Source organism: Panthera pardus, unplaced genomic scaffold (assembly GCF_024362965.1).
Source record: "Panthera pardus isolate Hobbes unplaced genomic scaffold, ASM2436296v1 HiC_scaffold_7, whole genome shotgun sequence".
NCBI lineage: Eukaryota > Metazoa > Chordata > Mammalia > Carnivora > Felidae > Panthera > Panthera pardus.
The window spans coordinates 41,011,407-41,025,084 of NW_026527002.1; the positions used below are offsets into that span (position 1 = coordinate 41,011,407).

Below are 13,678 nucleotides of genomic sequence, written 5' to 3' on the forward strand. Positions count from 1 at the left end.
CACAGCCCAGAAAGAGGACTGAGCAGGAAGAGAATAAGGCAATGATTGCCACTGAAGCATTTGGATTTACTTTCACTTAGGGAGGAGTTACTTCCATTTATTTTTCTTAAAACTTGTGAATGCCTTCCTTCTTCATTCTGGAAAAGACCATAAGTGATTGATCTTATCCTTGCTATCCTATGGTGGAAGCAGCCTGGGTACAACTGAAAGTTCATCAAAGCTGTGGTTTAGCCCCTTCTTTGTTGGGAAATCTTGGGCAAATGATAACTCTGAAACCTCAGTTTCTTCATTGGTTAAAAGGTGTGTAATGAGTTTGTTTATGGGAGAAAATTAGACTCTTGTATGAAAATAATTTGCAAAAACAGCACTATATGAGATCAGGTAATATTTATCAATGCTTCTAGATGCCAGGCCTTGTCTAAAAAGCTGAACTATATTAATTCATTTACCTGTATTATCTCAAGCTCCGCCTTGAATTTTCTTATCAATCCTAAAATAAAGCACAAATATGGAAACAAAGGTCCAGCGAGGTTAAATAGCTTAACCTAGAGTCCACACTCTTAGGGCGTGTGCACCATCTTTGAATACACTTTTTCCTCTTTTAATTGGTAATTAAAAAACACAAGAACATTACAAAATGGAGGTAAAAGTAAAATGGGGTTAACAATATCCCTAGCTGGTATATCAAAAGGATTAATTAGGCGCTAAATATTGAGAGATGGTCCTGAAAAATAACAGAAAAGCTGGGCCATCATTCTCATCCTTCGAGGAAGGGGATTGGGGCGCAGGTGCCCAAGACAGCAGGGCGCCTCCGCCTAGAGGACCTAAGTGCAAAGAAATCTAGAAAATGGAAATAGGGAAATTAAAGCACCGAAGAAGACAAGCTTTGTCTGGATCACGTTTAAACATGTAGTGTGTTCGCTGTCTTTTATGAGGACATCGAGGTCCACTGTAATCCTAGATGAGACTGTTCCATTTTCTCGCTGAGAATCCCCCAGGAAAAGGGGAAACTCCACTGGCGATCCAGCTTCTTTGCTAGATGTCTCCTATGGCAACCAGGACGAGGCGTTATTTACGGATTGGCCCCGCCCTCTTTCTCTACAAATCGAACAACGATTGGTCCGGAGGCGCGGCGCTGGCGCAAGGAGGCGGGCTTAGGCCCCTCAGCTCAGGCTGGGCCCCGCCGCCATTTTGGGTTGTGTGGGTTTCCGAGACGCTCTGAGCTGGGCCTCGCCCGCGGAGGTTCCGCAAATCGCCGGCCAGTGGTACGCGACCGAGTGTCAGGTTGGAGCCGGGAAGCGTCCCTGGGGGTACCGGCGGCGGGGGCAGGATGAGCGCGGAGGCGGCGGACCGGGAGGCAGCCACCTCCAGCCGGCCCTGCACCCCGCCGCAGACCTGCTGGTTCGAGTTCCTGCTAGAGGAGTCGCTGCTGGAGAAACATCTGCGCAAGCCCTGCCCGGGTAAGCGCGGCGCCTACACCCGGAGGGAAGCGGGACCCGTCCACCGGCACCTGGCTCGCCGGGCTCTCAGGACCCGCGCCTCCTCGGCCACATAGCTGGGGGGCCCAGGAGGCGCGAATTCGAGCCAAGCTCTGGCGGGGTTCCCTCGCTAAACATTAAGCCTCCCAGTGCGGGGGCACCGCCGGGAAGGGTTTAAAAACGCAAAACAAAGGCCCTCCCGCTTCCCTCCCCTTTGGTCCTTTTACCGTTTGCGGTTTTAGCTCCTTTGAGGTGGTCTTGTGAGATTGAGTGCGTCCGGGAGGCTGGATCTGACACACCCCTACGGAACTCCGGGCTGTGATCAATTTAGAGACGGAGAGTAATTGCTGTTCTAGTGCTGATCATGATGCTAATTCTTTATATTTTAGGTTCTTATTTAAATGTTTTGTTTCTCAACGAGGGGATTTTACCGACTCCTAATTATTTTTTTCCCCCAAGTTGGTCTATAAATTAAAAGGAGAAAACCTCCGAGAGCAGGGAATGTTATACATTTGTAACATGGTTGTTTAATGATGATCATGATTAATATCCCAATTAGTGGGTGCTGTTAGAGAAGGAGAGAAACGGCAGGCATTTCTGGAAAGAGGTACTGGTATGACCAGGTAAGTTTCTTGAATAGTATTTTGCTGATACAGTTCAAATCCAGATGTAGCTTGTTGAATCTATGTTAGCCTTAACTGATGGAGACAACTGTGGGAGAGGTTAGTGGTTTCATTCAAGCAGTTTTACCACCTGTATGATGTTATGTTCCTTTAATTCTTTGCTTTTCATATTTATTGAATGTTCTGGGTGCCATGCTTAATACTTCACATCTGTTATCTCATTTAATTCGGTGTTCATAATCACAGGTAGGTGGTGGTATTCTCTATTTGCATTGATGGAAACAGGTGCGAGAGGTAATTTGATGCAGGTCGCACTAATTGTTAAAACAGTAATTCCAAAGATGACATCTCTGTTCTCTTTCCTCTAATTGATATTGGTTATTTGCTAAACTGGAAATCTATAGTCATCATGTTCTTACTTCTCAAGTGTTTTCTTCTTCATGATTCTGTTAACCCTTTCTCCTTACGTACCACCCTTCCTCCTTACTTACCACCCTTCCTCCTTAGTTGCCACCCTTCCTCCTTACTTGCCACCCTTCCTCCTTACTTGCCACCCTTCCTCCTTACTTGCCACCCTTCCTCCTTACTTGCCACCCTTCCTGATCTTTCATGTAATCCCTAAGCACTCTTATAAATCATATTCCTTAGTCATCATAACTACACAGCTGTTGGGATTTTTTTTTTTGTGGCCAAAAGCCAGTATAGTGAAACCTTTCGCATCTTTGTAATTGAAAGTTAAAGTTAAATTTATTTTCTTTTAAACCCTAGATCCTGCACCAGTTCAACTTATTGTTCAGTTTTTGGAACAGGCTTCCAAACCTTCAGTAAATGAACAAAACCAGGTGCAGCCTCCACCTGATAACAAGAGAAATCGTATTTTAAAGCTGCTTGCTCTTAAAGTTGCTGCACATCTGAAGTGGGACTTAGACATATTAGAGAAAAGGTATTCAAGATTTAAAAGAAATTTATTTTGAAATACTATTTAGATTTTTTGTTTTATTTTTATATATGCTTTTCTGATACCAGCCCTTAAAATGCAACTTATATTTCTGTATGTTCCTGGTAATATATGCACCTGTTTTTCAAAAGGTATAAAAAAGTATTTGAATGTTATGTGAATTTAAATCACCTTTTCATTTTTTTTTTTATTTGTTTATTTTTGAGAGAGAGCGCACAAGCAGGGGAGGCTCAGAGAGAGACGGAGTCAGAATCTGAAGCAGGCTCCAGGCTCCGAGCTGTCAGCACAGAGCCTGATGTGGGGCTCGATCCCATGATGCTGGGACCGTGACCTGAGCCAAAATCGAGTTGGATGCTCAACACACTGAGCCATCCAAGCACCCCCTCACAATTTTAAAAGAACTCCTTGTAAGGGCATCTGGGTGGCTCAGATGGTTAAGCATCTGACTCTTCATCTCAGCTCAGGTCTTGGTTTGAGGGTCATGAGTTCAAGCCCCACATTGGGCTCCACACTGGGCATGGAGCCTACTTAAAAAAACAAAAAAAAAGTACCTTGTAAAATTCAGAAATCAGAAATAATAGAGGAGGGAGACAAGTACTTTTAACGTTTTTGTGTAGTTTTTGTTGTTTTTCTATTTTTTAGAAGTACTCTTTATACCCACTGTGGGGTCCAAACTCCTAACCCTGAGATCGGTAGTTGGATGCTCTACTGACAGCCAGCCAGGCACCCTTCTTCCTATATTTTTATTTTTATTTATTTATTTTTTTTCTTAATTTTTTTTTTTTAACATTTATTTATTTTTGAGACAGAGAGAGACAGAGCATTAACGGGGGAGGGGCAGAGAGAGAGGGAGACACAGAATCAGAAGCAGGCTTCAGGCTCTGAGCCATCAGCCCAGAGCCCGACGCGGGGCTCGAACTCATGGACCATGAAATCGTGACCTGAGCTGAAGTCGGACGCTTAACCGACTGAGCCACCCAGGCGCCCCGCTTCCTATATTTTTAAACAAAGTTGTGATCATACCCTAACCTATATACACTGTTGTGATTTCTTTGTTTCTTTTTTTCCCATATAACAGTAACATGAACATTTCCCCATTTTGTTTTTTGGAGATAATTCCGTCATGTGGATAATTGATTAACTGTCTTCCATTGATGTTCAGTTTGTTTCTACTTTTCAATTTTAATAAATCACAGAGCCTTAAATACCTTTGTCATTAAATTTCATCTGAGTTTTTGGTTACATCCTTAGTACAGATTATTAAGTTGCTGACTCAGGTGGTATAAACATTTTTAAATCCCATGATGTATACTGCCAGATTGCATTCCAAGAGAGTTGTACTAGTTCACGTTCTCACTGGTAGTGTTTAAACACTTGGTTTTCACCACCCTTCTCCAGATTAAAGAATTCTTTAATCTAAGTTGAGGCTATACATTAATAGACTTGAGGCCTGTCAAGAGGTAGTAATGTGGACCCAAAAAGTATGATGTATATGATGCAGTTGGAAATTGAACACTGGGATATTTGATAAGCAACTGAAAACTTTTTGTAAGGTATTTCAAAATTTTTTAATGTTTATTTTTGAGAAAGAATGTGTGTGTGGGGGGAGGGGCAGATAGAGAGGAGGACAGGATCTGAAGCTGGCTCTGTGCTGACAGCAGACAACCCAATGCAGGGCTTGAACGCATAAACCTTGAGATCATGACCTGAGCTGAAGTTGGACGCTTAACTAACTGAGCCACCCAGATGCCCCATAAGACTTTCTAAGTTTATTTTTACTTATTTTTTTGAGAGAGAGAACAAGCAGAGGAGAGAGAGAGAGAAAGGGACAGAGGATCTGAAGCAGGCTCTGTGCTGACAGCAGAGAGCCCTGTGTGGGGCTCGAACTCATAAACTGTGATATCATGATCTGTGCTGAAGTCAGAAGCTTAACTGAGCTACCCAGGCACCCCCAACTGAAATATATTTAGATGTGAAATTAATACAGTGACTATATTGAGTTAATGTTTTAAAAGTTTTATTTAAGTAAACTCTGCACCCAACGTGGGGCTCAAACTCACAACCCCAAGATCAAGTTGCATGCCCTTCTGACTGAGCCAGCCACGTGCCACTGTTGAATTAATTTTTTGAGATCAATTCTGAAACAGGGAAGAAATGATTTAATGTTAAAAATTTGCTTTATGATAGTATGGGAAGGGGAGGAAGTAAGCAAGAGTAGAGATGAAAGCATATTAGCCATCAGTCCATAATTGTTGAAACTAGATGATGGGCACATGGGGGTTCATTATATTCTGACTGCTTTTGTGTATGTTTAAGTTGTTTTCATAAAGAAAATTTTAAAAATCTTTAAAAACGTAGTATGTTTTTAAAGGTTCATTTGGAGGCAGAGAGGGAGCGAGAATCCCAAGCAGGCAATGCAGGGCTTGATCTCATGAACCATGCTTGAGATCATGACCTGAGCTGAAATCAGGAGTTGGATGCTTAACCAACTGAGCCACCCAGGCACCTCTGAAATTTAATATTTTCATACAAGTTGTTGAGACAGATTAATAAAATAGCCTCAGATTTAGTCCTTTAACAATGTAATTATTTTCAGTGAAAATACTGAATTGTGTATTTTATGCTTCTTATGCAGATGTGTACCTTTTGTTTCTTTAAGTTTGTCTGTTCCAGTATTGAATATGCTGCTAAATGAACTGCTGTGCATCAGTAAAGTTCCTCCTGGGACAAAGCATGTGGATATGGATCTGGCCACTTTACCTCCGACCACTGCCATGGCTATCCTTCTCTACAACAGATGGTAAATTTTTTCATAGACCTCAAATGTGTTGGGCAGCCTGTGTGTAATTGCCCTCTGGCTTTCAGGGATGTGCTTTTAAGGGTCCCCTATACCCTGGAGAGCTCTTGGAGGATCTTGGAAACTGGGAGTCTGATGGTAGAGAAAATTATGACTGCGTATATGAGAAAAGCATTCTGATAAAAATGTGGATGATTTATGAAGGTTTTATTCATATCGATTGAAAGTTCAGCTAATTTATAATAACAGATGTTCTAAGTAGTACTTAAAAAATAATTTAAGTGACATTTGCAGTGTGTTAAATTTTCTTTTTCTTGTCTGTCCTTCAGGGCAATTAGGACAATTGTTCAAAGCAGTTTTCCTGTCAAGCAGGCCAAACCTGGACCTCCTCAGTTAAGTGTGTAAGTCGGCAGATGGGACCCTTGGTTGACACTTTTTGTCATCAGAATTAAAAAAATTTTATTTGCATGTTTTTAATAACCTCTGGTACCGAAGGAGTAGAGTTAGAGGAGGGCACAAGGCCTACGTGCAGGTAGGTTTGGGGAGTTAGAAGGGTGACAGAATCAGGCAATGCTCTGGATATCTATAGTAGAGAGCTCTGGAAAAAGGAATGCATTGTGACTTGTGCCTTTCATCTTAGTGTTAATTCCCCTGCTCCAAAGTATTACGATTTTTTTCATTTAATTTACATGAAGATATATTTGTTCTGTATGTAGGGAAATTGTTTTAATATGTAAAATTAGTTTAGAATACGAAAAATTACCAGAGTTATCATCTGTGGAGTTTTAAACCTAATTCTTATAATTTTTTTTAACGTTTATTTTTGAGAGCGCACGGGCAGGGGAGGAGCAGAGACAGAAAAGGAGACACAGAATTTGAAGTAGGCTCCAGGCTCTGAGCTTCAGCACAGTCTGACATGGGGCTCAAATCCGTGGACCACGAGGACGTGACCTGAGCCAAAGTTGGATGCTTAACCAACTGAGCCACTCAGGCACCCCTAAACCTAATTCTTAAATTCTAGGTTAGCAGCTTACCCAAATTTGGAGCTAGAGAGCATAGTTTCTAACTTGATAGAAATGAGCTTTTGCTGCCAATAAGGTTTAGTCTTATATTGAGGGTTTTGTTTTTGTTTTTTCAACACAAAGCAAATGAAAAAATAATGGTAAATGAACATCATAATTGAGTTTTTGTTTTTTCAAGAGTGAAAAGAAGTAGTATTAACATTTTTATTTAAATTCTGCCTCATTTTGAAGAATGATGCTCTGAAGTTAAGAATTTTTAGTCTTGAAAAATGTTAAATACTTCTCAATCTTTTCTCTTTTAGCATGAATCAGATGCAACAGGAGAAAGAACTAACAGAAAATATTTTGAAAGTAGTGAGTATCAGCATCAGTTACACATTTCTGGGGTGCATTCAGAGCATGTTCACATGCTTCCTCTAACCTTAGATATGCAAGAGTTGGCAGGGTCTGGAAGCAGTGATGTATAGGTTTTTATTGTTAGAACATAGTTTGGTAACAATTGTAAATCATACAGCTTTTCAGTGTAGTGCTTTACCACCAATTCTGTTGTTCAATTTTTATACTTTAGCAGATAAGAGAAATCACAGTTACAGATGATATCTTCATATTTTTTCCCCAAAATTTTACAATTAACAGATTTTATTTTATTTTTGTTTACAACAAAACTTTATTTTATGTTATTTTATTTTATTTTATGTTGTTATTTTATGTTCTGTTGTTTTATGTTTTGTGATTTTATGTTATTTTACTTTATGTTATTTTATGTTATGTTATTTTGTTATGTTTTATTTTACTTTATGTTATGTTTTATTTTATTTTACGTTATTTTATTTTACGTTATTTTATGTTATTTTATGTTATGTTATTTTATCTTATTTTGTTGTTTTATGTTATGTTATGTTATTTTATGTTATGTTATTTTATGTTATGTTTTATTTTATTTTATGTTATTTTATGTTATTTTATTTTGTTATGTTATTCTATTTTATGTTATTCTATTTTATGTTATTTTATTTTTTTATTTTATGAAATTTATTGTCAAATTGGTTTCCATACAACACCCAGTGCTCATCCCAACAGGTGCCCTCCTCCATGCCCATCAGCCACTTTCCCCTCCCCCCCCCCCCCCCCCCCACATGTATTATATTTTAAAATTATTTTTGCAGGGGCGCCTGGGTGGCTCAGTCGGTTGAGTGTCCAACTTCGGCTCAGGTCATGATCTCCTGGTCTGTGAGTTCGAGCCCCGCATCAGGCTCTGTGCTGACAGCTCAGAACCTGGAGCCTGCTTCCTATTCTGTGTCTCCCCGTCTCTCTGCCTCTCCACCACGCGTCCTCTCTGTCTCTCAAAAACTAAATAAACATTAAAAAAATTAAAAAAAATTACTTTGCAGTCACAAAAATACAGTAGTTATTGTTTAAAAGAATTTTTTTAAGTTAACTTGTTTTGAGAGAGAAAGTGTGAGCAACGGAGGGGCAGAGAGAGGGAGATAGAGAATCCCATGCAGGCTCCATGCTGTCAGCACAGAGCCTCACACAGGGCTTGATCTCATAAACCCGGAAGATTATGACCTGAGGCAAAACCGGGAGTTGGACGCCCAACCGACTGAGACACCCAGGCACCCCTATAGCAGTTATTTTTTTAATGTAGTTAATATAAAAGTGGAAATGTGGGAGTTTCCATAATTTAAAAATGATCTCTGTAATTCCATGACCCCTACAGTGCACCAGAAACACTGTGTAAAGTCTAGGGGCTGGGAGAGGAGAGAAACATTCTATATTTATATAAAGTTAATGTGCTGTAGTATTTTGAATGCTTATTTATATTTTTTGTGAGACATAGAGCAAGTGGAGGGGCAGAGAGAGAGGGAGAGAGCCTCTGTCAGCACAGAGCCTGATGCAGGGCTTGACTCACAACCACGAGATCATGGCCTGAGCTATAATCAAGAGTCCAGGACCCTTAACCGACTGAGCCACCGAGGCGCCCCATTATGCTGTAGTATTTTGAATGTGGAGAAAAAAAACCCTGCATCATTTTATTTTTGTTACTAGTGCCCACTTAAACGGTGGCTGACACATTGATGCATATAAACATTTCTTGAATAAATCAGTGGAAGCAAATCTTTAGAGCACTTTTATCTTGTTTTGTAAAAAAAATAAAAAGGTACCTTTTCTACTTTGTATTTTCTAATTTCTAAATAGGAACTTTTACTGTATTTTTAAAAATGTAACTATTTCAACAGATTTAATTGCACTCTTGCTGTGTTAAATTTTTTTAATAGCTTAGTACACCAAGTTATTGAGTGTCCTGTGTATATATTTTGGTTAGTTTTCTGTGATGTTTGTATTTTAATAATTTGTTTATTGAATTTTTGTAGCTAAAAGAGCAAGCTTCTGATTCTATTTTGGTACTAGAGGCAGCCCTTAAATTAGACAAGGATCTTTATGTCCACACAATGAGAACACTAGATTTGTTGGCAATGGAGCCAGGCATGGTAAATGGAGAAACTGAGAGTTCTACTGCTGGATTGAAAATCAGAACTGAGGAGATGCAGTGCCAGGTACTTATTTCAATATTCAATCAATGCATGGCAAAGTTTTGGAAAATCTTACATGAGGTCATTCTAGTATTTTTAATTAGAATTCCTCCCTTTGTCTTTTTGATTTTTGACTTAAGATGCTATTAAAATTTTGACTCATAATTAATTTGTAAATTTTATGACTTCACTTGAAATTTTCCTGAAAGAAATGGAAGGGAAATTTCATTTGATTTATGGTCTCTGAGATAGTTTCCCAATTGTGTTTAAGAGACAGACTCTGAATACTGAGAATGCAGTGAGTATGTAAACAATTCTACAGTTCATTCATATTGTTAGATAATTAAACCAAAAAAACCCCTGAACCCCAAAACAAATACTATGCTAGACTTTGAAAAATGTTGGCCCCTAGAGAAAATAACTAGTTTTTCAAGGGTCTTCATTGAAGGTGGTTCTGTAACTCTGGGCTCTAGTTCCTTTGAAAGCTTTCAGTTGATATTGTTGTGAGATACTGCGTATTTGTGTTGTCTTTTTCTCCGCTGGATCGTAAACTCTCTGAAATCTCTCTCTATTTTAACGTGTATTTTGCATCTTCCTCACTTTCTAGCAGAGAACCTTAGGTACAACAAATTTTAAAATATTCAAAAACTGCGTAAAAAGGGCCACGAAGATAGTGTGTTTTATATTCTGTATTCTCTTCTTTGTGGGAGTTGGCGCGTCATCTTCTGTTTTTAAACAGGCAGTTCTTTTTTTAAGTAAATTAATAATTAAAGTAAATTCTGCCCCCAAAGTGGGGCTTGAGCTCACAACCCTGAGATCAAGAGTCACGTGTTCTACCCACTAAGCCAGCCAAGCACCCCTTGCGTGATTTCTTTTTTTAAGTGTATTTATTTCTTTTGAGAGTGCACGTGTAGGAGAGGGGCAGGTGAGAGAAAGAGAATTCCAATCAGCTCTGCGCTGATAGCACAGATCCTGTTGTGGGGCTCGATTCCACGGACCGTGAGTTCATGACTTGAGCCAGAATCAAGAGTAGGACGCTTAACTGACTGAGCCGTCCAGGCACCTGCTGATTTCTTCAGTCACTGTTTCCCATTCCTGAAATGGGCAGAAGTAGCTATGACAACGTGTTGGGAGGTGCCTTTTCAGATTAGCTGGTTGTAGAGTTGAAGATAATCATTTTTTCAGTACCTGATGAGATGGCAGTCACAGTTGGAATAGGAGTAATGAGAATTGACATTTGGGAACATCTTTAAATAGTGGAACTTACATATAAGAGGGTTTATGGTACTATATTGTAGTCACAGAGTCTATTTAAAAATAATTGGTAATGTTTCTGATTTTCACTATCTAGTGGGTGATACAATCTGAAAAACAAAACAGCTGTTAATAAAACATCTCAGTGTGCTAGGTAAACTATCAAATACTTTCTTTTTTTTTTATTTAAAAAAAATTTTTTTTTTAACGTTTATTTATTTTTGAGACAGAGAGAGACAGAGCATGAATGGGGGAGGGTCAGAGAGAGGGAGACACAGAATCTGAAACAGGCTTCAGGCTCTGAGCTGTCAGCACAGAGCCCGACGCGGGGCTCGAACTCACGGAGCGCGAGATCATGACCTGAGCCAAAGTCGGCCGCTTAACCGACTGAGCCACCCAGGCGCCCCTCAAATACTTTCTTAATTATATAGCTGAGTCCTAATTCTGTGCCTTGAATGGCAAATTAGTAGCAATACTTATTTCCCAGCACGTTAATATTTAAAGCACATTCTTTACATTACTAAAATTTACCTGATTCTAAAGGAAAATCTTTAAATTCTTTTCCCAGTAAAAGCAAAAATATTTGCTGTCAGGGCAACTTTGTTATCAGGCTTTTTGTTTGTTTTAACTTATTAACTACCTCTTAATTATAGAATTTAAACTTGTTTTATGTATTTATGTGGGGCTCAAACTCATACCCTGAGATCAGAAGTTACATGCTGTATGGAGCCAGCCGGGCATGCCTAGAATTTAAACTTGTTTTAATGGGGGTGCTTGGCTGGCTCAGTTGGTAAAGCATTTGACTCTTGATCTCAGAGTTGTAAGTTGGAGGCCCACTTTGGGTATAGAGATTTCTTAAAAAAGAAATCTGAGGGGCGCCTGGGTGGCTCAGTCGGTTAAGCGGCCGACTTCGGCTCAGGTCATGATCTCACGGTCCGTGAGTTCGAGCCCCGCGTCGGGCTCTGTGCTGACAGCTCAGAGCCTGGAGCCTGTTTCAGGTTCTGTGTCTTCCTCTCTCTGATCCTCCCCCGTTCATGCTCTGTTTCTCTCTCTGTCTCAAAAATAAATAAACGTTAAAAAAAAAAAATTAAAAAAAAAAAAACTGAAAAAAAAAACACAAAAAAAACCCTTGTTTTAATGTTAGTATAGTGATACTTGAAAATACCTTTTTGGTATCTTGTACTGTGTGCCTGGAAAGGGGAATTACATGTAACTGTAATGTCTGTGTGTGTATAAATACCTGTATATTCTTTTTCTTTCTTTCTTTTCTTTTCTTTCTTTCTTTCTTTCTTTCTTTCTTTCTTTCTTTCTTTCTTTTTCTTTCTTTCTTTTTCTCTTTGTCTTTCTTTTCTTTCTTCCTTCCTTTCTTTCTTTTCTTTCTTTTCTTTCTCACCCTTTGATCCAGATGGGAGGAAGCACTCTAGAATGAAAATCAGCCACACATTTAATGTGGACTAAATAGTAAGAAGCAGTATCCTACAGGCTGAGAAGAATTCATCTTGATTAGCTCAAGAGGACAGAATGTGTATATATGATACATATCAGTAAAGAGTAGTTCTGTGATGTGTATCAGACTGTTAGAGGTTAGAAGTTTAGAGGAGGAATAAGTATCTGTTTGCTAAGACTGGTTTGATGTAGATGGAAATAAGAGATAGGGAGTGAAGTTTATTTCCAGGATCTGATAAGAATTGGGAATTGAGAAGACTGGTGTGGTTGAAATAGAGGAGAATAGAGAGTTTTGAAGAGAGAAGTTAGTCCAGATTCTGAGATCGTTAAAGATCGGGCCCAAAGGGTTTGAATTTTATCCTACTTGGGATAATTTGAAGACTTTTTAAGAAAGTCAGATCTGTCAGCACTGTGTAGAATAAACTTTTGAGGCAGGATATTAGGAGCCTTAGGGATCTGGGTTCGAGCCTGGGCTCTGCCAGTACTTGGTTATATGCCTTTTAGCAGACATTGTCACTTCTGAGCTTTATTCCTGTCCATAAAATGTTCAAGTTGAATTAAACAATCTGAGTCCTTGAATTCTGCATTTAGTGAGTCTAGGCATCGATTGAAGAAGGTTCTTGAAGAAATACGCAATTTTTTTTTTTTTTAAGTAGGCTCCACACCCATCATGGGGCTCAGACTCATGACCCTGAGATCAAGAGTCGCATGCCCTATCAACTGAGCCATCCAGGTGTCCCAGAAATTCACAAATTCTATTAGTACTTTTTTAGTTGTCTTTTTCTATCCTTTCATTGTCATTAATTCAGATTTTTCTCAGTGTTCACTCTGGCCAGGCAGTTACTCTCCCCCACTTTGAAAGAAGCATAGATGATAGAGAATCCGTCGTGATGTTGAGTAGCAGCAACGGTGACAGTAAAATCTAGTTGACAGGGGCAGCCTGAGCAAGAGTATAGCTAGCTGCTGCTCTTGGCATGTAGTGCTGGTGGCTGCAGGTGATAAGAGTCCAGTGTTGAGATGACCGCAGCACTCACTAGGTCAGTTTTGGCTCTTATCTTGGCTCTTTGCCTCCCTTGCCCTTTTGTTTCCAAAGGTCGATCCTTGGGCCACGTAATTCTGTAGACCACCCTAAATCTTACCATTTAAATCTGTTTTCTCCTTAAATCAGTCCACTGGATTCTGTTGCTTGTGACTAAGAACATTGACTATTCCATTGCTTGCTGAAATACAGTTTTTTTCCTGTATATGTACTAGTGTTTTGCTGAGATAAACATAATTTCGAGTTTTGTTAGCTCTTCAGTTCATGAAAATTTACTAAGCAAATTGGTATTCATTACCATTTTAGGTGTGTTATGATTTGGGTGCAGCATACTTCCAGCAAGGCTCTACAAATGCAGCTGTTTATGAAAATGCCAGAGAAAAATTTTTTAGAACCAAAGAACTAATTACAGAGGTAAATACAGTGATAACAGGCACATAATATTTAGTTCTTAAAAGAGTCGATATATGTTTTTGGGTTTAATTTTTCTGATGATTAAAAAAACAAATGTTCATTGTGGTACATTT

At 39.3% G+C, this 13,678-nt stretch overlaps 1 protein-coding gene across 3 annotated transcripts in view; it reads left to right on the plus strand.

The window, feature by feature from the left end:
- Nucleotides 1-1,206: 1,206 nt before the first annotated feature.
- Nucleotides 1,207-13,678, plus strand: part of INTS8 (integrator complex subunit 8) — a 52,845-nt gene continuing 40,373 nt past the window's right edge. The window contains exons 1-7 of one of the 3 annotated variants that reach the window (XM_019453499.2): nucleotides 1,207-1,460; nucleotides 2,870-3,044; nucleotides 5,719-5,859; nucleotides 6,186-6,257; nucleotides 7,181-7,232; nucleotides 9,254-9,436; nucleotides 13,458-13,565. In XM_019453499.2, the coding sequence (XP_019309044.1) occupies nucleotides 1,331-1,460; nucleotides 2,870-3,044; nucleotides 5,719-5,859; nucleotides 6,186-6,257; nucleotides 7,181-7,232; nucleotides 9,254-9,436; nucleotides 13,458-13,565 (861 nt within the window). In that variant the 5' untranslated portion in view covers nucleotides 1,207-1,330. The remainder of the gene's footprint in view (nucleotides 1,461-2,869; nucleotides 3,045-5,718; nucleotides 5,860-6,185; nucleotides 6,258-7,180; nucleotides 7,233-9,253; nucleotides 9,437-13,457; nucleotides 13,566-13,678) is intronic. The other 2 variants (XM_053896608.1, XM_053896609.1) reach the window with 2 other exon arrangements.